Below are 22,459 nucleotides of genomic sequence, written 5' to 3' on the forward strand. Positions count from 1 at the left end.
AATTTTTTTTTTTTTTTAGCTGCCATCAAATCAGTTTGGACCCATAGGGAGCCTATGCACAACAGAACAAAACACTGCCCGGTACTGTGCCACCCTCACAATCATTGTTCTGCTTGAGCCCATTTTTGCAGCCACTATGTCAGTTCATCTCTTTGAGCGCCTTCCTCTTTTTCTCTAACCCTCTACTTTACCAAGCATAATGTCCTTCTCCAGGGACTGATTCCTCCTGAAAACATGCACAAAGCATATGAGACAAAGTCTCACCATCCTTGGTTCTAAGGAGCATTCTGGCTGTACCTCTTCCAAAAAAAATTCATTCGTTCTTTGGGCAGTGCATGTTATATTCTTCCCCAACATTATAATTCAAAGGCATCGTTTCTTCTTTGGTCTACCTCATTCATTACCCAGTTTTGCATGCATGTGAGGCAATTGAGAACACCATAGCTTGGGACAGGGGCACCTTAGTCTTCAAGGTGACATCTCTGCTTTTCAACACTTTAAAGAGGTCCTTTGCAGCAGATTTGCCCAATGCGATGTGTCTTTTGATTTCTTCGCTGCTGCTCCCATGGGCGTTGATTGTGGATCCAAGTAAAATGAAATCCTTGACAACTTCAATCTTTTCCCCGTTTATCATGATGTTTCTTACTGATCCAGTTGTAAGGATTTTTGTTTTGTTTATGTTGAGGTGTAATCCATACTGAAGGTCGTGGTCTTTGTCAGCAAGTGCTTCAAGTCCTCTTCGCTTTCAGCAGGCAAGGTTGTGTCATCAGCATAACACAGGTTGTTAATGGCTCTTCCTCCAACCCTGGTGTCCTGTTCTTCAGCATATAGTCCATCTTCTTAGATTATTTGCTCAGCATACACATTGAATAAGTATGGTGAAAGGATACAACCTGACACACACCTTTCCCTACTTTAATATACACAGTATCCCTTTGTTTGGTTCCAATGACTGCCTCTTGATCTATGTATAGTTTCCTCATAAGCACAATGAAGTGTTCTGGAATTCCCATTCTTCACAATGTTACCCATAATTTCTTATGATCCACACAGTTGAATATATTTGCATAGTCAATAAAACACAGGCAAACACCTCTCTGGTATTCTCTGCTTTCAGCCAAGATCCATCTGACATCAGCGGTGATATCCATGGTTCCAAGTCCTCTTCTGAATCTAGCTTGAATTTCTGGCTGTTCTCTGTCAATGTACTGCTGCAGCAACTTTTGAATGACCTGTAAAATTTTACTTGCATGTGATATTAATGATATTATTTGATAATTTCAACATTGTGGGCATTGCAACCAATGTCACATAACAACATATGTGTAAATTTTTGAAGGAGAAACTAACTTGAACTGTAAACTTTCACCTAAAGCACAATGAAATATAAATAGCAATATTTGTTTCTGTCAAGTCGATTCCAATACCTGGCTATGGAGAAGGGTTTTCTCCACAGGGTTTTCTTGACTGTAATCTTTACAGAACCAGATCACCAGGTCTTTATTCCACAGTGTCAGTGGGTTTGAACTGTCAACCTTTTATTTGAATTTATCCATCTCTTGTTATGTGCTAGACATCACGCTCAACTGTGCGTATACGACATTTAATCTTTATGACTATTCTATGAGATGTACAATATTATTATCCCAGTTTCTTATAAGTGATATGCTGCAGAGGTTAAATAATTCGGCCAAGGTCACACTGCAACAGATGACAAAACTGGCATTAGAAGCAAGGCCACTTGGTCACTCTACTCAAACTTTGATACTTGACTGCATGACCACATTGCAAAAAGGGTGATCAGAAGAAATTGATGGTGCCCAGGTACCATTACTGAACACTTGGATCAAAGATTCGATAGAAGAGTTTTTATCAAAATAGGGAGAAATGTGAAACTGAATTTCAAATTCTCATAAAATCCAAACTATCCGGATTCTTTGAGGCTAGATAAACCCCCAAAACTATTGCCCTAAGATAATTTTTAAACTTCAAACCTTAAGCCAAAAATATTCTCTGAAGTCTTTTTTAAACCAAACAATTCTTAGCTTAATTAGTAAAGAACGTCTGCTTTGAACATTGCCTCTTTTAAAGAACTACCTGTGTGGGATCAAATTGACGACAGCAACTCAAAGGTTAGATAGAAAGCTTAGTGTACAGTGAGTTTATGTTAATAGTGAAGGAATAATTCAGAAAAGCAGGGGGAGAATGGCTGCAAAACTTGAAGAATATAATCAATGTCACCAAATTGTACATATAGAAATTGTTGCATTCTTGCATGTTTTGTTGTGCATATTTTCAACAATAACAATAAGGAAACTTAAAAAAAGAAAGGAGTGATAATTCTTATCTAATTTTTTTTAAGGAAATGAGAATTATGGAGGATTAATTTAGGCATCTGAGTGACTGTGCAGAAAAAAGAAAGGGTCCATCACCTTTACTGCAAAAATGTAAAAGAAAAAAAGGCACCCATACAGCACTAAGTCAGGTAGATATTTTGTCAATAAATAAGCGAATAAGAAATATTGTCATTCTGGAGAGACCTTGTAGCCTGTGAGAAAGAATTAAATACAAAAAAGCTTATATGAGGTCTTGATGCCACCTAAGCCATAGATTTCCATGAAATTTTTATTTTTCATACAAAAGTTGGCTGTGGCTGCTGCTGTGACTATTGGAGGCTCTTTCCTATAAGCTTCTATTCCCTCATGTCTTCATAAGCATTCCCAGCCAAAATGCAGACATTAGTCTCTGATATCTTCAGCTGAGGACATGTTAGGAGGGCCAATCTGGGATCAAGAGCCTCCTGAGATATTCACCCACTTGATACCAAATATTCCCCTAGAGACTTGCGTAATCTGGTTGTTGTCTCTGCCTTGAAATTTGCAAGAACACCAGCCCGGATTCTGCTCCACAGCCTAGAGCTCCAGAAACAGTGAAGGAGTTTCTCCAGCATGACGCTTTCCTGGATGTGGACTTCAGACCAATGACCTGGGTATGAAGGTGTTCTGTACCCACACCTTTGGGACTTCCTTGGTCATTCCTAGGAAACAAGTGTTAGGAAAAATACAAAATCATGACCAAATACAGTTCGAAGGGATTCTAGAAGATTGCATCATTTTGTTTTACAAATGAGGAAATTGAAAGTTAAATGGCTAGACCAAGGACAACAACTGTTAGCTTGTTGTCCCCTCACTCCTAGTCCATTGCTCTTTCCACTCCAACAAGCTGCTCTCTCTCACCCAGATTTACATGCTCATTGCTATCACGTGTCCTCATATAAATGGTTGAAATGGAAGGATATTTTACTCAAAGGCAGGAAGACAATGCCTCCTAATTGCATTCAATGTAAAACATGCTATAAGAGTAGTGGAGCCCTGGTGGTACAGTGATAAAGAGCTCGGCTGCTAACCACAAGTTTGTCAGTTCAAATCCACCAGCCGCTCACTGGAAACCCTATTGGGCAGTTCTACTCTGTCCTGTAGGGTCTCTAGGAGTTGGAATCGACTCAATAGCAACAGGTGTGGTTTTTTTCTTTTTCTTTTTTTTTAAGAGTAGTAGGGCAAATATCACAACTCCCTTTCTGAATTCAGAAGTTACAACACTGCCAACATCTTTTTGGTGATCTCAATTTTTGAGCAATTTTCTTTGGTAACATCAAAGTGTGGACTTTCAATGCTGCTGGCTGAATATCCTGCAGTAACCAGTAAAGGATGGCTCAGGTTGCCTGGATCAAAAAAATTGTTATTGTTTTATGCTTTTCAAATAACTTTCATATTAATTGTCATAAGGGTACTGAGTTATCAGAGCATGACAACACCCTATCAGGGAGTTGAAGAAAGTATTTTATTGTGTGAGTTGAGGAGATCGGGTCAGTGGCACACCTATATCCAGCTGGTTATCAATAGAATTAGGATTAAACTTGGTCTCGTGCTTTGTAGTGCTGTCCCATGGTCATCTCTCCACCTCTGAATTCCTGGATTTACAGGAGTCTTTTTGTGCCTCTTTTCCTGTAGAAGTATAGATAAGGAAGTTGTTCAATATACTGGCCACTCCTGGTGTATCAGCATGATACAGAAATTAACTTTTTTAAAAGGAAGTGTAAACAGACACATGTGTTTAGGTGTTTGGACCCAATCTGGATATTCTAACAAGCATAGACCTCTAACAAATAATGAGCCAAGAAGTAACTTTATGGTAGGTAGTATGTTCTGGCAAACTCTTGGCACTCCCATGATGATTTCCCAACATGTTAGAGATAATTTTATTATAGCACTTATCACTTTTGGGGGAATAAAGAGCTGGTTGTCTCTACCCTTGTTAAAATGTCAGGAATTATGATATTCATTTTGTAATACAAGGTCCTGGTTCATAGTTGGCATATTTGCAAAACCATCTAGGAGGAAAACATGAAAAAAAGAAAGGTAACTAGTGCTTAATGTATTTTGTATGCCAGGCATTGTGTTAGGATTTTTATATCTTTTATATCTTCCAATACCATAATTTAATCTTTTCCACAGTATGAAAATACATACACCGGTATTAAATGAACTTAATATTTCACAGATAATGAAACTGAGATTCAAGATGTGAACATAATATTTCTAAGGCCATATCTCACCAAAGTTGCTAATCCGTGAGTAACACTTATTTGCACAATTGGAAAACATATATCCTTGTATTATACATGGGGTCCTGGTGGCACATTTGTTAAGTGTTTCGCTGCTAACCAAAAGGTCAGCAGTTCGAATCCACCAGCCACTGCTTGGAAACCCTATGGGGCAGTTATACACTGAAATAATAATAAGCTGGTGAGTACTTGCTATCGAGTAATGCATTCGTTCATGTTAAAACGTTAATACTGTTATCGTTCCCATTTGAAAGATGAGGAAACAAAGAAAAGTTAAATAGCTTGATCCACTGTTTTGAGAAAAGTTTTAGATCATGCTTCATGGGTTCAAATCCCATTTCAACCAATAGCTTTATTACTTGAGGAAGTAATTTCCCTCTTTAAACCTGTTTCCCTTCTAAGCAAAATGGGGAATAATAGTACATGCCTAAGAATTGCTAAATGTATTTATAAGTTAATATATGTGAACAACTTAGAGCAGTTTCCTAGCACATAGTAAGTGCTTTATAAAGTCTTTACTATTATAATAACTAATCATCATTATTTCTTCAGTTTTCAGACCATAGCTCAGAAATTATCATTTCCAGAAAGTCTTCTTGAGCCCCTAAATTAGGCTAAAAGTACATCCTTTCTGCTCAAAGCACCCTGAGCATGCCTCTACTGAGGCAATATATTATGATTAACATACCTGTTTGTATATAGGTTTTTCCCACAAGGCTATTCTTAAATATATCTTACCTTGAATATGAAGGGTTGTTACTCAAGGAGAAAGGAAAGATCGAACATTCAAGAACCAGGAATGGCTTTTGTGTTGAGATGGCCTCTCATGCTATAATCACGGCAGACACAATAGACTGTCAACTGAGCAGTCCCTGGAGGTGAGCACAACAGACACCCGCTGTGACATGGCAGGAGGCCTGTGGCTTGGTTGGGGACACAGAGCCTCTAAAAACCGGTTGTCAATGAGTCAGCACCAACTTGTAGCAACCTCATGTGTGTCAGATTAGACTTGTACACTGTAGGATTTTCAATGGCCTATTTTTCAGAAGTAAATCTTCAGGCCTTTCTTCTGAGGTGCCTCTGGGGGGACTTGTACCTCCAACTTTTCAGTTAGCAGCCAAGTGTGTAAATAGTTTGCACTACCCAGGGACTCCTGTCCCATGCTAGTCTCTAGGGAAATAAAATACCAACTCTTTTGCCCCTGCTCCCCTTGTTCATAAATAAAGCATATGTAATGCTGGGAGATTGAAAATATCAGCCTATGAGAAAAATAAAATTTTGCCTCCAGCTTTTGCAAAGCTACTTATTTATGTTTAGGCTTACTGCAAAAGGCCAACACACCACTAAGGGTGTGCAAGAGATTGCTAAGCTTCCTTCAGGGCTCAATGGTCAAGTGAAGCACCCAATTAATGACCTTCACAGATAAGGAACAAAAGTGTGTGTGTCCCTAAATCAGGGCCACGAGTCACTGTGTATCTTCAGCTATCATGCACAAGGTGGTGAGGGGCCCTAAAAGATGGGAAATGTGTTTGGCAGGGCTAGTCAACATCCTACGTAAGTAACAGGCAAAATATTTCCTATATTTTACTTTCTGTGAATTTCGCTTTCTATATATCAACAAGAAATACAATATTTCAATGAATAAGAATACTTGCAAGACATGGCAAATAGTGAAAAAGTGTGCTTCTGGTACAGAGTAATGGGTACTGCCAAGTATGTCATATACCAAATAAGGTGGAATGTGCCGCCAAAGTCATAATCTGCATCCCTGTGGCAACCATGGTCAGCAGAGACATTCTAAAGCCTTTCCATGCAACTTCCAGATGAACGATCTTACTCACCACAACCCGGCCCAGAATTCAGCCCAACTTCTTGCACACAAGATCCTGCCCTGGACAGGAAACAGGTGCATGTGAGCAAGGGACTCTGGCCACTTCAATTCTCATTATCTTGTGCTTTCTCATCTTGCCATAGGTGCCTCACATGATGATTTGCCAATAACTTTGATGGAGAACATCTCAGAGGTGACTGAGTTCATTCTTGTGGGGTTAACAGACGTCCTAGAACTGCAGATCCCTTTATTTTTAATCTTCACACTCATTTACTTCATCACTCTGGCTGGGAATCTGGGGATGATCGTGTTGATTCTGTTAGACTCTCATCTCCACACCCCCATGTACTTTTTCCTCAGTGACCTTTCCCTGGTGGACTGTGTTTATGCCTCGGCAGTCACACCCAAGGTGATGGTGGGGTTTCTCACAGGAGATAAGATCATCTTCTACAAGGCGTGTGGTGCCCAAGTGTTCTTCTTTGCAGCCTTTGCTATTACTGAAAGTTTCCTCTGACCTCAATGGCCTTTGACCGCTACACAGCAGTGTGTAAACCCCTGCATTACACCACCATCATGACAAGTACTGTGTGTGCTCTACTGGTCACTGGCTCCTACGTCTGTGGACTCCTGCAATCTTCCATCCATGTTGCCTTCACATTCCACCTCCCCTTCTGTCATTCCAATGTGGTTAATCACTTTTTCTGTGACATCCCCCCACTGCTGGCTCTCTCTTGTTCTGATACCTACACAAATGAGATTGTACTCTTCACTTTGACAGCTTGCACTATAGTTTTTAGTCTCTTGGTTATCTTGACCTCTTACCTGTTGATTTTTATTGCTATCCTGAGAATGCACTCAGCTGAGGGACGAAAGAAGGCCTTTTCCACCTGTGCTTCCCACCTCACCACTGTCTCCATCCTCTATGGGACAATCATCTTCATGTACTTACAGCCAAGTTCCAGTCATTCCACGGACACAGACAAAATGGCATCTGTGTTCTACACCATGATCATCCCCATGCTGAACCCTCTGGTTTACAGCCTGAGGAACAAGGATGTCAAAAATGCATTCAAGAAGATTGTTGAGGAGGCAAAGTTATCTGTAGGCTTAAATTTTTAATTTTGTAGAATCCACAACAACCCAGTATCCCCTCAGATATTCTCTGTGCAATGGCTTACACATCAAGGCCTTCAACACACTTAATTCCTAAGGCAATAGACTTAGCTCCTCAAAAGCCTGTTGTCTAATAAGCAATACATTGTGTTCTGAAATGTAACACATGAATGATAAAGGCTCAGTGTAATTTAAGAATATTTGGGTTTTGCTTTTCAAGAACATCTAAAATGGCATTTGACTTATTCACATGTTCTCTAACACATGCTAATGCAAGCATATGTGTGAAACCGGCCACACACAAGTCCACAAAAAGAAGCATATGCAAGGACCCTACTGTGCACTTAAACAAAGGAATGGGAATTTAAAGTGGAATGACTAACTTTAATAAATGAAATTAAAATTACCAATCACGGTATCAGAATACAAACTCGTGTCTAACCTCTTTTGTTTCTCTAGTTGAAAAACTATTCTGAGTCGAAAATAAAAAAGATGGTATAAATTTTTTAATTAAGGCATTTGCTTTCTGTTGACATAATTTACCAAAAGCTATTTTTTTATGGAAGTATAGCATCTGAAAGGAACTAATAATTCTGTTTTCAATAAATCATTTGGTAGATACAGTACAGGTTACGTCATATAGTAAAAACATCTAATATCCGTCTATTTTGTGGGTTAACAACGTACATCTGGCAGTAATGAAAGCCAAGGTATGAGGCGAGAATATTGCTGCATGTGATAGTTAAGCCTATGTGACAATTTGGCTATGCCATACTTCTAATTGATTTTGCAGTTATGGAATGATGTAATTTAGCAGTTATTTAATGAGGTAGTCATCCTCCATTTTGTGATCTGATGTGGTCGTCATCCATTTTTGCATAGCTTTGATCGTCACATAATGACCTGGTCTTTGAACTTCACCATGTTGATGAGGAGGAGTGGGTGTATTCCTAAACAATCATAAACATGCTCTTGCCTCAGGGCTTTTCACTTCCTGATCCTTCTGTTTGGAATGCTCCCTCTCTCCCTTCACATTTCTGCTTAAAGTTTACTATATCATAGTCACCTTGTTTCTTGCTGCACATTGTACCCTCCCACTTTCTTCTTCCTAGTCCTGATCATTAAACTTCCTAGTCCTGATCATTACAGAACTATAATTAGCAGTACTTAGGTGTTCACATGTTCATCTATTTCCTCTAACTAGAATGTAAACACCACAAGTGTGATGGCTTTTCCTGTTTTACTAATAACTTTATCCTCAATACATTGATTATGGCCTGGTACATGCTAACTTCAATTCTTACACTTCTTTGGTAAATTTGTTTCTGAGCATTTTATTCTTTGGATGCTTTTAAAGGGAGTGGTTTATTTCATTTTGGGATTATTCAGTGAGGAAGTTTACTTCTATTCCTAGTTTCCTGAATGTTTTTAATCACGAATGGGTGTTGATTTTTGTCAAATGTCCTTTCTGCACCTATTGAAACGACCATGTTTTTCTGCCCTTCATGCTACTAATAAGGAATATAACTTGAATTTCCGTATGATACACCAACCTAACTTTATTGGATTAAATCTCATTTGGTTATGTTATACAATCCTTTTCATATGTTGCTTCTGTTTCATAGTTTTTTGGTTTTTTTTTTTTTTTAAGGAATTTTGCATATATTTTTAAATGGTATGTTATCTTTAGTTTTCTTTTCTTGTGATGTCTTCATCTGGTTTTGTTATAAGAGTAATGTTGGCCTCAGAATAACTGGAGGAATGTTGCCTTCCCTTCTCATACTCTGGAAAATTTTGTTAATGATTGGTATTACTTCTTTTTTAAATGTTTGATAGCATTTACCAATGAAGCAATCTGGGCCTGGGATTTTTGTTGTGGGAATGTATAAATTTTTAATCCAATCATGTATTGTTATAGACCAGTTTAGAGTTTCTATTTCTTTTTTAGCTGTTTTATTATTGTTGAATACATATATAAGCAAACATTCACAATTTCAACATTGTTACATGTAGAATTTAGTGACATTAAATATGTTCATCATGTTATGAAACCATCACCACTATCCATTTTCAAAATTTTCCACCACCCTTAATAAAACTTGATGCCCCCTAAAAAAATGACTCCCTCTTTCCATATCCTCACCCCACACTGCATCTTATTGTGAAGATGTCAGTATTACCCAAAGCAATGTATACTTTCCATGTACCCTCCATCAATATTCCAGTAGCCTTCTTTGCATTAATGGAAAAGTCAATCCTTAGTTTTATACAGAAGTGCAAGTCCAGCTTTCACATACATGTGATGCAACTGAAAATAGCGTGGCTTGGGTCAGGCACACCTTAGCCTTCAAGGTGATGTCTTTGCTTTTTGACACTTTGAAGAGGTCCTTTGCAGCAGATTTGCCCAATGCAATGCGTCTTTTGATTTCTCGACTGCTGCTTCCATGGCTGTTGATTGTGGATCCAAGTAAAATGAAATGCTTGACAACTTCAATCTTTTCTCCATTTATCATGATGTTGCTTACTGGTATAGTTGTGAGGATTTTTGTTTTCTTTATATTGAGGTATAATCCATACTGAAGGCTATGGCCTTTGATCTTTATTAATAAGTGCTTCCTCTTCACTTTCAGCAAGCAAGGTTGTGTTATCTGCATAACACATGTTGTTAATGAGTCTTCCTCCAATCCTGATGTTCCATTCTTCATATGGTCCGGTTTCTCAGAATTTTTGCTCAGCGTACACATTGAATAGGTATGGTGAAAAGATACAACCCTGACGCACAGCTTCCCTGACTTTAAACCACTCAGTGTCCCCTTGTTCTGTCTGAAACATTGTCTCCTGATCTAGGTACAGGTTCCTCATGAGCACAATTAAATGTTCTGGAATTCCCATTTGTCACAATGTTATCCATAATTATCCATAATGATCTTATAAGACAGAATAGAACTGACCCATAGGGTTTAGAAGGCTGTAATCTTTACACAGCTGATTGCCACATCTTTCTCACACAAAATGGGCTGGTGGGTGGAACTGCCAACCTTTCAGTTAGTAGCCAAGTGCTTAACCACTGGCCACCAAAGCTTCTTAATTTGTCATTAAGAAAATGCAAATCAAAACCATGATGAGATATTACTTTATACCCACTAGTATGGTTATAATTAAAAAAATAAAAAACAAACAAACGACAACATCAAAATTAAAAAAAAAAAACTGAAATTACAAATGTTAGAGAGTATATGGATAAATAGAAATTCTAATGCAACACTAGTTGTTGTTAAGTGCCGGCGAGTCATTTCTGATTCATGGTGAACCTATGTACGACAGAACGAAACATTGACTGGTCCTGTGCCTTCCTCATGGTAATTGTTTATGCTTGAGCCCATTGTTGCAGCCACTGTGTCAGTCCATCTCCCTGAGGGACATCCTCTTTTTCACTCACCCTCTACTTTACTAAGCATGATGTCGTTGTCCAGGGAGTGTTCCCTCCTGATAACTTGTCCAAAATATGTGAGACATAGTCTCACCATCCTCTCCTCTAAGGAGAATTCTGGCTGTACTTCTTCCAAGATAGATTTTTTTGGTTTTTTGACAGTCATGGCATATTCCATATTCTACAACAACACCATAATTCAAAGGCATCAATCCTTCGGTCTTCCTTATTCATTGCTCAGCTTTCACATGCATATGAGGTGATTGAAAACACCATGGCGTGGATCAGGCACACCTTAGTCATCAAAGTGACATCTTTGCCCTTTGACATTTCAAAGAGCAGATGACTTCCCCAATGATTTCTTAACTGCCTCCATGGGTGTTGACTGTGGATCCAAGTAAGATGAAATCCTTGACAACTTCGATCTTTTTCCTGTTTATCATGATATTGCTTATTGGTCCACTTGTGAGGATTTTTGTTTTCTTAATGATGAGGTGTGATCTACACTGAAGACTGTTGTCTTTGATCTTCACAGTAAGTGCTCCAATTCCTCTTCACTTTCAGCAATCAAAGTTGTGTCATCTGCATGTTGAAGCTTGTTAATGAGTATTCCTCCAATCCTGATGCCCTGATCTTCTTCATATAACCCAATTTATCAGATTATTTGCTCAGCATATAAGTTGAATAAGTATGGTGAAAGGATGCTGCCCTGAGGCACAACTTTACTGACAATAAACTATGCTGTATACTCTAGTTCTATTGGAATAAATACCTCTGGGTCTATGTACAGGTTCTTCATAAGTACAATTAAAAAAAGAAAATGTTCTGAAATTCCCATTCTTCACAATATTATCCATAATTTGTTATGATCCACACAGTCACATTCAATATCACTAGCAAGAATGTAACCTTGTACATCAGCTGTGGAAAACAGTTTGGTAGTTCAAAAATGTAAACATAGATTTACCACATGATCCAGCATTTTCACTGCGAGGGTTATAGCCAAGAATAATGAAAACATATGTCTACACATACACTAGGAAGAAGGACCCAGCAGTCTACTTCTGAAAAGCATTAGTCAGTGAAAACCTTATGAATAACATTGAAACATTGTCTGATATAGTGCTAGAAGATGAGCCCCCCAAGTTGGAAGCCACTCAAAAGACGACTGGGAAGAGCTGCCTCTTCAGAGTAGAGTCGACCTTAATGATGTGGATGAAGTAAAGGTTTTGGGGCCTTCATCTGCTAATATGGTATGACTCAAACTGAGAAGAAACAGCTGCAAACATCCATTAATAATCAGAACCTGGGATGTATGAGGTATGAACCTACGAAAATTTGAAATCATCAGAAATGAAATAGAATGCATAAACATCAATATCCTAGGCATTAGTGAGCTGAAATAGACTGATATTGGCCATTTGGAATTGGACAATCATATGCTGGGAATGATAACTTGAAAAGGAATGGTGTTGCATTCATTGTCAGAAAGATATTTCAAGATCTATCCTGAAGTATTGAGCTGTCAGTGATAGGATAAATCCATATGCCTACAAAGAAGACCAGTTAATACAACTATTATTCAAATTTATGCACCAACAACTAAGGCCAAAGACGAAGAAATTGAAGATTTTTATCAGCTACTGCAGTCTGAATTTGAGTGAACATGCAATCAGGATGCACTGATAATTACTGGTGATTGGAATGCAAAAATTGGAAACAAAAAAGAAGGATCAGTAATTGGAAACTATGGCCTTGGTGATAGAAACAATGACAGAGACCAAATGATAGAATTTTGCAAGACCAATGACTCCTTCATTGCAAATACCTTCTTTCATCAACATAAACGGTGACTATACACATGGACCTTGCCAGATGGAACACACAGGGATCAATTGACTACATCTGTGGAAAGAGGCGATGGAAAAGCTCAATATCATTGGTCAGAAAAAGGCCAGGGGCCGACTGTGGAACAGACCATCAATTGCTCACATGCAAGTTCAAGCTGAAGAAAATCAGATCAAGTCCACGAGAGCCAAAATATGACCTTAAGTATATCCCACCTGAATTTAAAGACCATCTCAAGAATAGATTTGACCCATTGAGCACTAGTGACTGAAGACCAGACAAGGTGTGGAATGACATCAAAGACATCATACATGAAGAAAGCAAGAGGTCACTGAGAAGACAGGAAAGAAAGAAAAGACCAAGATGGATGTCAGAGAAGACTCTGAAACTTGCCTATGAAATTCGAGCCCCTAAAGCAAAAGGAAGAAATGATGAAGTAAAAGAACTGAATAGAAGATTTCAAAGGGTGGCTCGAGAAGACAAAGTTTTATAATGACATGTGCAAAGAGCTGGAGATAGAAAACCAAAAGAGGAGAGCATGCTCGACATTTATCAAGCCGAAAGAACTGAAGAAAAATTCAAGCCTCAAGTTGCAATAGTGAAGGATTCTATGGGGAAAATATTAAATGATGCAGCAAGCATCAAAAAAAAAAAAGAAAGAAGGAATACACAGAGTCATTATACTGAAAAGAATTAGTCAATGTTTAACCATTTCAGGAGGGAGCATATGATCAGGAACCAATGGCAATGAAGGAGGAAGATCAAGCTGCTCTGAAGGCATTGGCAAAAAACAAGGCTCCAGGAATTGACCAAATATCACTTGAAATGTTTCAACAAACGGATGCAACACCGAAGGTGCTCACTCATCTATGCCAAGAAATTTGGAAGACAGCTTCCTGGCCAACTGACTGGAAGAGATCCATATTTATGCCTATTCCCAAGAAAGGTGATCCAACTGAATGTGGAAATTATAGAACAATATCTTTTTTTTTTTATCATTAATGTCACACGCAAGCAAAATTTTGCTGAAGATCATTAAAAAATGGCTGCAGCAGTGCAGTATATACAGAACTGCCAGAAATTCAGGCTGGTTTCAGAAGAGGACTTGGAACCAGAGATATGATTGCTGATGTCAGATGGATCCTGGCTGAAAGCAGAGAATACCAGAAGGATGTTTACCTGTGTTTTATTGACTATGCAAAGGCATTCGACTGTGTGCATCATAACAAATTATGGATAATATTACGAGGAATGGGAATTCCAGAATACTTAATTGTGCTCATGAGGAATCTTTACAACAAGAGGCAGTTGTTCAGATAGAACAAGGGGATACTGACTGGTTTAAAGTCAGGAAAGGTGTGTGTCAGGGTTGTATCCTTTCACCATACGCATTCAATCTGTATGCTGAGCAAATCATACGAGAAGCTGGACTATATGAAGAAGAACTGGGCATCAGGATTGGAGGTAGACTCCTTAACAACCTGCATTATGCCAATGACACAACCTTGCTTGCTGAAAGTGAAGAGGACTTGAAGCACTTACTAATGAAGATCAAAGACCACAGCAGCCTTTAGTATGGATTGCACCCAACATAAAGAAAACAAAAATCCTCATAATTGGACCAATGAGCAACATCATGAGAAATGGAGAAAAGATTGAAGTTTTCAAGAATTTCATTTTACTTGGATCCACAATCAGCACCCATGGAAGCAGCAATCAAGAAATTAGACACATTGCATTGGGTAAATCTGCTGCAAAGGACCTCTTTAAAGTGTTGAAAAGCAACGACGTCACCTTGAACACTAAGGTGCACCTAGTATTTTTAATTGCATTATGTGCATGTGAAAGGTGGAGAATGAATAAGGAAGACCGAAGAATTGATGCCTTTGAATTGTGGTGTTGGCGAAAAATATCGAATATACCATGGACTGCCAGAAGAAAGAACAAATCTGTCTTAGAAGAAGTGCAGCCAGAATGCTCTTTGGAAGCAAGAATGGCAAGACTGCACCTTACCTACTTTGGACGTGTTGTCAGAAGGGACCATTCCCCGGAGAAGGGCCTCATGCTTGGCAAAGTAGAGAGTCAGCGGAAAAGAGGAAGGCCCTCAAAGAGGTGGATTGACACTGGCTGCAACAATGAGCTCATAGCAACGATTGTAAAGATGGCTCAGGACCAGGCAGTGTTTCGTTGTGTTGTGCATAGGGTTGCTATGAGTCGGAACTGAATCAACGGCACCTAACAACAACATGAGAGATACGTAATATTATTATCCCGTTTTTTTTTTTTTTTAATAAATGACAAACTGGAAAGAAGAAATAGTTGGGCTGAGGTCACACTGCAACAGATAACAGAACTGGGATTAGAAACCAGGCCACATGAACCATCCAATCAAACTTCGACACTTGACTGCAGGATTGCTTTAAGAAAGGAGCAACCAGAAGACCTTGATGGTGCCCAGCTACCTTTATTGAATGTTTTGATCGAAGAATCTATAGAAGAATTCTGATCAGAATGAGGGAAATGTGAAGCAGAATGTCAAATTTTCATAAAATATGGACCTTCTAGATCCATTGAGGCTGGATGAACCCTCAAAACTACTGCCCTGAGATAAAGTTTAAACCTTAAACCAAAAATATCCCTTGAAGTCTTCTTTAAACCAAAAAGTGTTTAGATTAATTAGTAAAGAATGTCTGCTTTGAGCATTGACTCTCTTAAAGAGCTAACTGTATGGGATCAAATTGATACCAGCAACTTGAAACATTAGACAGAAAGCTTAGGGGTCAGTGAACTTATGTTAACAGTGAAGGAATAATTCAGAAAAGCAGGCTGAGAAATGTTGCACAATTTGAAGAATATAATCAATGTCACAAAGTTGTACATGTAGAAATTGTAGAATTTTTGTATGTTTTGCTGTGTCTATTTCAAACAACAACAATAAAATATTAAAAAAAGAAAGGAGTGACAATTCTCTTCTAAAGAAATAATAAGTGTGCAGGATTAATTTGGGGATCAGAGGTCACTGTGCAGAAGGAAGAAAGGATTCATCACCTTAGTTTTAAAAGAGAAAAGAAAAAAGTATCCAAACAGCAGCTTTACAGCAGTAAGCCAGGTAGGTATTTTGTAAATAAATAAGTAAATGAGAAAGACTGTCATTCCCGAGAGACCCTGTAGGCCTATGAGAAAGACCTAGATGGAAAAAGCTTGCATGAGGTCTTGATGTCTGCGAAATTTTTATTTTTGATACCGAAGTTGGCTGTGGCCGCTGCTATGACTATTCCAGGCTCTTCCCTATAAGCTTCTATTCCCTTGTGCCTTCATAAGCATTCCCAGCCAAAATGCAAACATTAGTCTCTGATATCTCCATGTGAGGACAGGTTAAGAAGGCCAACCTGGAATCAGGAGCCTCCTGAGATATCTACCCACTGGACACCAAATATTTCCCTGGAGACTTGTTTAAACAGGTTGCTGTCTCTACCTTGATATTTGCAAGAGCATCAGCCCAGATTCTGCTTCACAACCTAAAGCTGCAGAAGTGGAGAAGGAGTTCCCCTAGCGTGATGCTTTCCTGGATGTGGACTTCCGGTCAACGCCCTAAGTGTGAAGATATTCTGTACCTACACCTTTGGGACTTCATTGGTCCATTCTTAGGAAACAAGTGAGTATTAGGAAAATAGAATATCATAGCCAATTAGAGTGTGAAGGAACTCTAGAAGATCCCATGATTTTATTTTATAAATGAGGAAAATGAGTTAAGTGGGTAGATCAAGGACTCCCTGTTAGCTTGTTGTCCCCTCACTCCCAGTTCATTTCTCTTTCACCTCTAACAAGCTGCTCTCTCTCACCCAGATTTACATGCTCCTTGCTTCATGTGTCCTCCTATAAATGGTTGAAATGAAAAGAGATTTTACTCAAAGGCATCTACACTATGCTTCTTAAACGCATTCAATTTAAAATGTGCTATAAGAGTAATAGAAACCCTGGTGGTGTAGTGGTTAAGAGGTACGGCTGCTAACCAAAAGGTCGGCAGTTTGAATCCACCAGGAGCTCCTTGGAAACTCTAAGGGGCAGTTCTACACCATCCTATAGGTTCTCTATGAGTTGTAATCAACTCGAAGGCAATGGGTCAGGGTTTTATAAGAGTAGTAGGGCAATACCTCCCTCCCTGAATTTCAAAGTTATAACACTGCCAATATCTATTTGGGGATCTCAATTTTTGAGCCATTTTCTTTGGTAACCTCAAAGTTTGGACTTTCAATGCTGCTGGCTGAATATCCTGCAGTAACCAGGAAGGCATGGCTCAGATTGTCTGAAATAAAAAATGATTAGTGCTTCTCGCTTTTGAATAACTTTCATATACATTGTCACATCAGAGCATGACAGCACCCCACCAAGAAGTTGGAGAAAATATTTAATTTTGTGAATTAAGGAGATCAGATCAGTGGTAGGCCTATATCCAGCTGGTTCTCAGTAAATTAGGATTAAAATTGGTCTTAGTGAAAGCCTATCCTCTCTATATCTCTGAATTCCTGGATTTAAAGGAGGCTTTTCTTGTCCCTATACATGTTTTTTTTTTTTTATACATGTAGAAGCATAGATAAAGAAGTTGGTCAATACTCTGGCCACCCTTGGTATATGAGCATGATACAGAAATTAACTTTTTTTTTAAATAAATGTGAACAGACACACTTTTATGTATTTGGGCCCAATCTGGAAATTTTAACAAGCATAGACCTCTAACAACTGATGAGTTAGGAAATAACTTCATGGTCAATAGGGCGTTCTGGCAAATTCTTGCCACTTCCATGATGACATTACAAAATACTTTTCTTCCAGCACTTGTCATTTTGGGGGGAATGGTGTGAGGAGCTGGCTGTCTCTACCCTCGTTAAAAAGTCAGGAATTATGATATTCATTTTGTAATACATAGTTGACATATTTGCGAAGTTATCTAGGAGGAAAACAAGAAAAAGAGAAAGGGAACTGGTACTGAATGCATTGTGTATGCCAGGCACTGTGTTAGTAGGATTCTTAGATCTTTTCTATCTTCTAATATCTTAATTTAATCTTTCCAATCCTGTGAAACACATAAGCAGATATTATACGAACTTATTATTTCACAGAGAATGAAACTGAAATTCAAGGAGTGGACACAATATCCCTAAGGCCACATCCATCCAAGTTGCTATTCAATGAGTAGCACTTAATTGCACAATTAGAAAAAGTGTATCCATGTATTATATTTGGTTAAATAGTCACCTTAAACTCTTCTTCTAAATCGTTGTATCACATCTATAATCTTACACATTATTTCCTCCAACTCTTTCTCTTAGGATTCAATCCCATATGTCTTATTCCTACCAATTATTGTTGCATGTTAGCCCCTAATGGCGATTTGCATTGTGTAATGAATCTTAGTAATAAATAACACCTGTCTGTCTGTAGTTTCCTGCTTATACTATTGTGCTTATCAGCTCATGCCTTTATCCATGATGTTCCCTCTGCTCGATAGAACAGTATTAATAGTAGTGGCAGTAATAATAATAGCTTAAATTAATGAGTACTGGCTGTGGTGTAAGATATCGCTTTCATTTACCATGAAAGGTTAAGACTGTTATTCTCATTTGAGGCAAGGAGGGGACAGGAAAGCCAGAAATAGGAAACCTAAGGATGAGAAGAGAGGGTGTTGACATGTAACGGGGTTGGTAACCAATGTCACAAAATATGTGTACTAATTGTTTAATGAGAAGCTAGTTTGTTCTGTAAACCTTCATGTAAATAAAATAATAAAATAAATTGATAAAAAAAGTAAAAATACTACTAGATGGAAGTATAAAAATAAAATAAAACTGTTATCATTCTCATTTGAAAGTTGAGGAAACATAGAAAGGTTAATTAACTTGCCCACTATTTTGACATGAGTTTATATATGATTATGGATTTTAGACATTACATCTTGGGTTCAAATCCCAGTTCTACCAACAGCTTTTTTACTTAAGGAAATAGTTGGCTTTTTTAACCTCAGTTCCCTTCTAAGCAAAATGAGGATAGTAATAGTACCTGATTCACAGAGCTGTTGAATGTATTTATGAGTTAACACATGTGAAGAGCTTATAAGTTTGCTAGCATGTACAAAAAATAAAAAAACCCATTGCTGTCGACTGGGTCCTGACTCATAGCGACCCCATGGGACAGAGTAGAACTGTGCCATAGGGCTTCCAAGGAGTAGCTGGTGAATCCAAACTGCCGACCATATTAGTTAGCAGCCAACCTCTTAACCACTGCCCCACCAGTGTAATTTCTATCGTAAGTACTATAAAAAGTGTTTGCTGTTATAATGACTAATCATTATTATTATTTACTTCTTCAGCCTTCAAGCCACAGCTCAGAAGCTATCATTTCCAGAAAGTCTTCCTGTGCCCCTAAAAATGACTGCTTTCTGCTCAAAGCACCCTGGCCATGCCTCTCCTGTGGCAATGCGTTAAGATTAACATACCTGTTTGTATATAGGTTTTTCCCACTGGCTGTCCTTTAAAATAACTGTCATATCATAGCCTGCCTAGAATGTGAAATGTTGTTAATCAAGGAGAAATGAAAGATTCAAAAAGCAGGAGTGGCTTTTGTGTTGAGATGGCCTCTCATGCTATAATAATGACAGTCACAATAAGCCATCAGCTGAGTGGCCCCTGGAGGAGAGCACAACAGATACCTGCTGTGACATGGCAGGAGGCCTGTGGCTTCATTGGGGGCATGGCGCCTCTAAAATACCAGTTGTCAATGAGTCAACTCTGACTCACAGCAACCCCATGTATGTCAGGGTAAAAGTGTGTTCCATAGGCTTTTCAAGGGCTGATTTTTCAGAAGAAGATCTCCAGGCCTTTCTTCCAAGGTACCTCTGAGTAGACGCGAACCTTCAACCTTTCAGTTAGCAGCTAAGCATGTTAATAGTTTGCACCACGTAGGGACTCCTGTCCAGTGGTAGACTCTAGTGGAGTATAATAGCAACTCTTCTATCTCCCTCTAACCCCCCTCCATACAAATAAAACACTGGTGATGCTGGGAAATGGAAAACATCAGCCTTAGAGAAAAATAAGGATTACAGCGGGGAGAGAAAATATCTAAAACTTTGCCTCTAGCTTTTGCAAAGCTACTCATTTAGTTTTAGACTTAAAAGAGACCAACACACTACTAAGGGTGTACAAGAGATTGCAAAACTTCCTTCAGGGCTCAATGCTTGCAGTGAAGCACCCAGTTAATGGCCTTCATGGATTAGAGAGAAAAGTGTGTGTGTCCCTAAAGCAGGGCTGCGAGTCACTGTGTATCTTCAGCTATGATGCACAAGGTGGAGAGCCCTAATAGATGGGAAATGTGTTTGACAGGGCTTGTCAGCATTATATACCAGGCACTGGTCAATTGTTTCCTATATTTTACTTTCTGTGGATTAATCTTTCTATGTATCAATAAGAAATACAATGTATCAGTGGATAAGAATGCTTGCAAGACATGGCAAATAGTGAAAAAGAGCCCTTCTGGTGTAGTGTGATATGTACTCCGAAGTACATCATTCAAAAAGCAAGGTGGAATGTCCCCCCAAATTTATAATCTGGATCCCTATGGCAACCACTGTCAGCAGAGACATTCTAATGCCTTTCCATGCCACTTCCAGATGAATGACCTCACTCACACAACCTCTGACCAGAATTTGGTCCAGCTTCTTGCAAACAGGATCCTGCCCTGGACAGGAAACTAGTGCATGTGTGCAAAAGACTCTGGCCATACTTCAATTCTCATGGTAGTGCTCAAATAGCATTATCTTGTGTTTTCTCCTCTTGCCATAGGTACCTTACCTGGTGACTTGCCAATGACTTTGATGGAGAACATCTCAGAGGTGACTGAATTCATTCTTGTGGGGTTAACAGATGCCCTAACTCTTCAGGTCCCTTTATTTTTAATCTTCACTCTCATTTACTTCATCACTCTGGTTGGGAACCTGGGGATGATCCTGTTGATTCTGTTAGACTCTCGTCTTCACACCCCCATGTACCTTTTCCTCAGTAACCTCTCCCTGGTGGACTGTGTTTATTCTTCAGCAGTCACTCCTAAGGTAATGGTGGGGCTCTTCACAGAAAATAAGATCATTTCCTACAATGACTGTGCCGCCCAGATGTTCTTCTTTGCAGCCTTTGCCACCACTGAAAATTTCCTTCTGGCCTCAATGGCCTTTGACCGCCATGCAGCAGTGTGTAAGCCCCTGCATTACACCACCATCTTGACAAGTACTGTGTGTGCACTACTGGTCACTGGTTCCTATGGCTGTGGACTCTTGCAAACTTCCATCCATGTTGCCTTGACTTTCCACCTTTCCTTCTGTCATTCCAATGTGGTTAATCACTTCTTCTGTGACCTCCTCCCACTCCTGGCTCTCTCTTGTTCTGATATCTACACAAATGAGATCGTGCTCTTCACTTTGGCAGCTTGCACTGTCTTTTTTACTCTCTTGGTTATCTTGACCTCTTACCTGTTCATTTTTATTGCTATCCTGAGAATGCACTCAGCTGAGGGACGAAAGAAGGCCTTTTCCACCTGTGCTTCCCACCTCACCACTGTCTCCATCTTCTATGGGACAATCATCTTCACGTACTTACAGCCAAGTTCCAGTCATTCCATGGACACAGACAAAATGGCATCTGTGTTCTACACCATGATCATCCCCATGCTGAACCCTCTGGTTTACAGCCTGAGGAACAAGGATGTCAAAAATGCATTCAAGAAGGTTGTTGAGGAGGCAAAATTGTCTTTAAGCTTAAATTTTTAATATTGTAGAAACCACGACAACCTACTTTATCCCCTCAGATATTCTCCATGTAATGGCTCATACTTCAAGGCCTTCACTGCACTTAATTCCTAAGGTGATGCACTTACTTCCTCAAAAGTCTATTGTCTGTAAAAAGAAACCATTATGTTCTGAGATGTAATACATAATGATAATGGCTCAGTGGAATTTAAGAATATTTGGGTTTTGTTTTTCAAGAACATTTTTAACGGCATTTGACTTATTCACATGTTCTCTAACATGTGCTAGTGCAAGCATATATGTCCAACCAGCCACACACAATTCATAGATAGAAGTATGTGCAAGGACCCTATAGCACACTTATACAAAGGATTGGGAATTTGTTAAATGAGGTTAGTAGAATGGCTAGTTTTTAATAACAGAAATTAAAATAACCAGTTGGGGTATCAGAATAAAAACCCATGTCTAACCTTTTTGTTTCTCTAGTTGTTCTATTTAGTTGAAAAACTATTCTGAGGCCAAGATGAAGAAAAAGGTAATATGAATTTTTTAATGGAGGCACTTGCGTTCTGTTGCAATAATTTACCGAGAGCTATGTAAGTAAGTATAGCATCTTAATGGAACTAATATTTCTGTTTTCACTAAATCATTTGATAGAAACAACACATAATTTTCAAAAGAAAAAAAAGGTCAGAGTGCAAAAAAAGGATATCAATTATAAGGGTACTTTTTAGTTTATCTGTATATGACCAGAAACTCTTCAAGTTTGGCAAAAAATAAAAATTTCAAAAACTACTAAGACTAATGATAACTAATGGTAAT

At 38.8% G+C, this 22,459-nt stretch overlaps 1 protein-coding gene and 1 pseudogene across 1 annotated transcript; both read left to right on the forward strand.

Moving 5' to 3' along the window:
- Window positions 1–6,066: 6,066 nt before the first annotated feature.
- LOC100663186 (olfactory receptor 5B12-like) lies at window positions 6,067–7,603 on the forward strand (annotated as a pseudogene).
- A 12,357-nt stretch (window positions 7,604–19,960) lies between these two features.
- On the forward strand, window positions 19,961–21,865 carry LOC100662900 (olfactory receptor 5B2-like). Its single transcript, XM_003421406.3, has one exon. The coding sequence runs from the start codon at window positions 20,705–20,707 to the stop codon at window positions 21,656–21,658; it is 954 nt and encodes a 317-aa protein (XP_003421454.2). The 5' UTR covers window positions 19,961–20,704; the 3' UTR covers window positions 21,659–21,865.
- The last annotated feature ends 594 nt before the right edge of the window (window positions 21,866–22,459 follow it).

This window comes from Loxodonta africana, chromosome 7, assembly GCF_030014295.1.
Source record: "Loxodonta africana isolate mLoxAfr1 chromosome 7, mLoxAfr1.hap2, whole genome shotgun sequence".
NCBI classification, from domain to species: Eukaryota; Metazoa; Chordata; class Mammalia; order Proboscidea; family Elephantidae; genus Loxodonta; species Loxodonta africana.

Excerpts from the sequence above, each read along its gene's own strand:
- LOC100662900 (XM_003421406.3), top strand. The coding sequence starts at position 20,705 with ATGACTTTGATGGAGAACATCTCAGAGGTGACTGAATTCATTCTTGTG.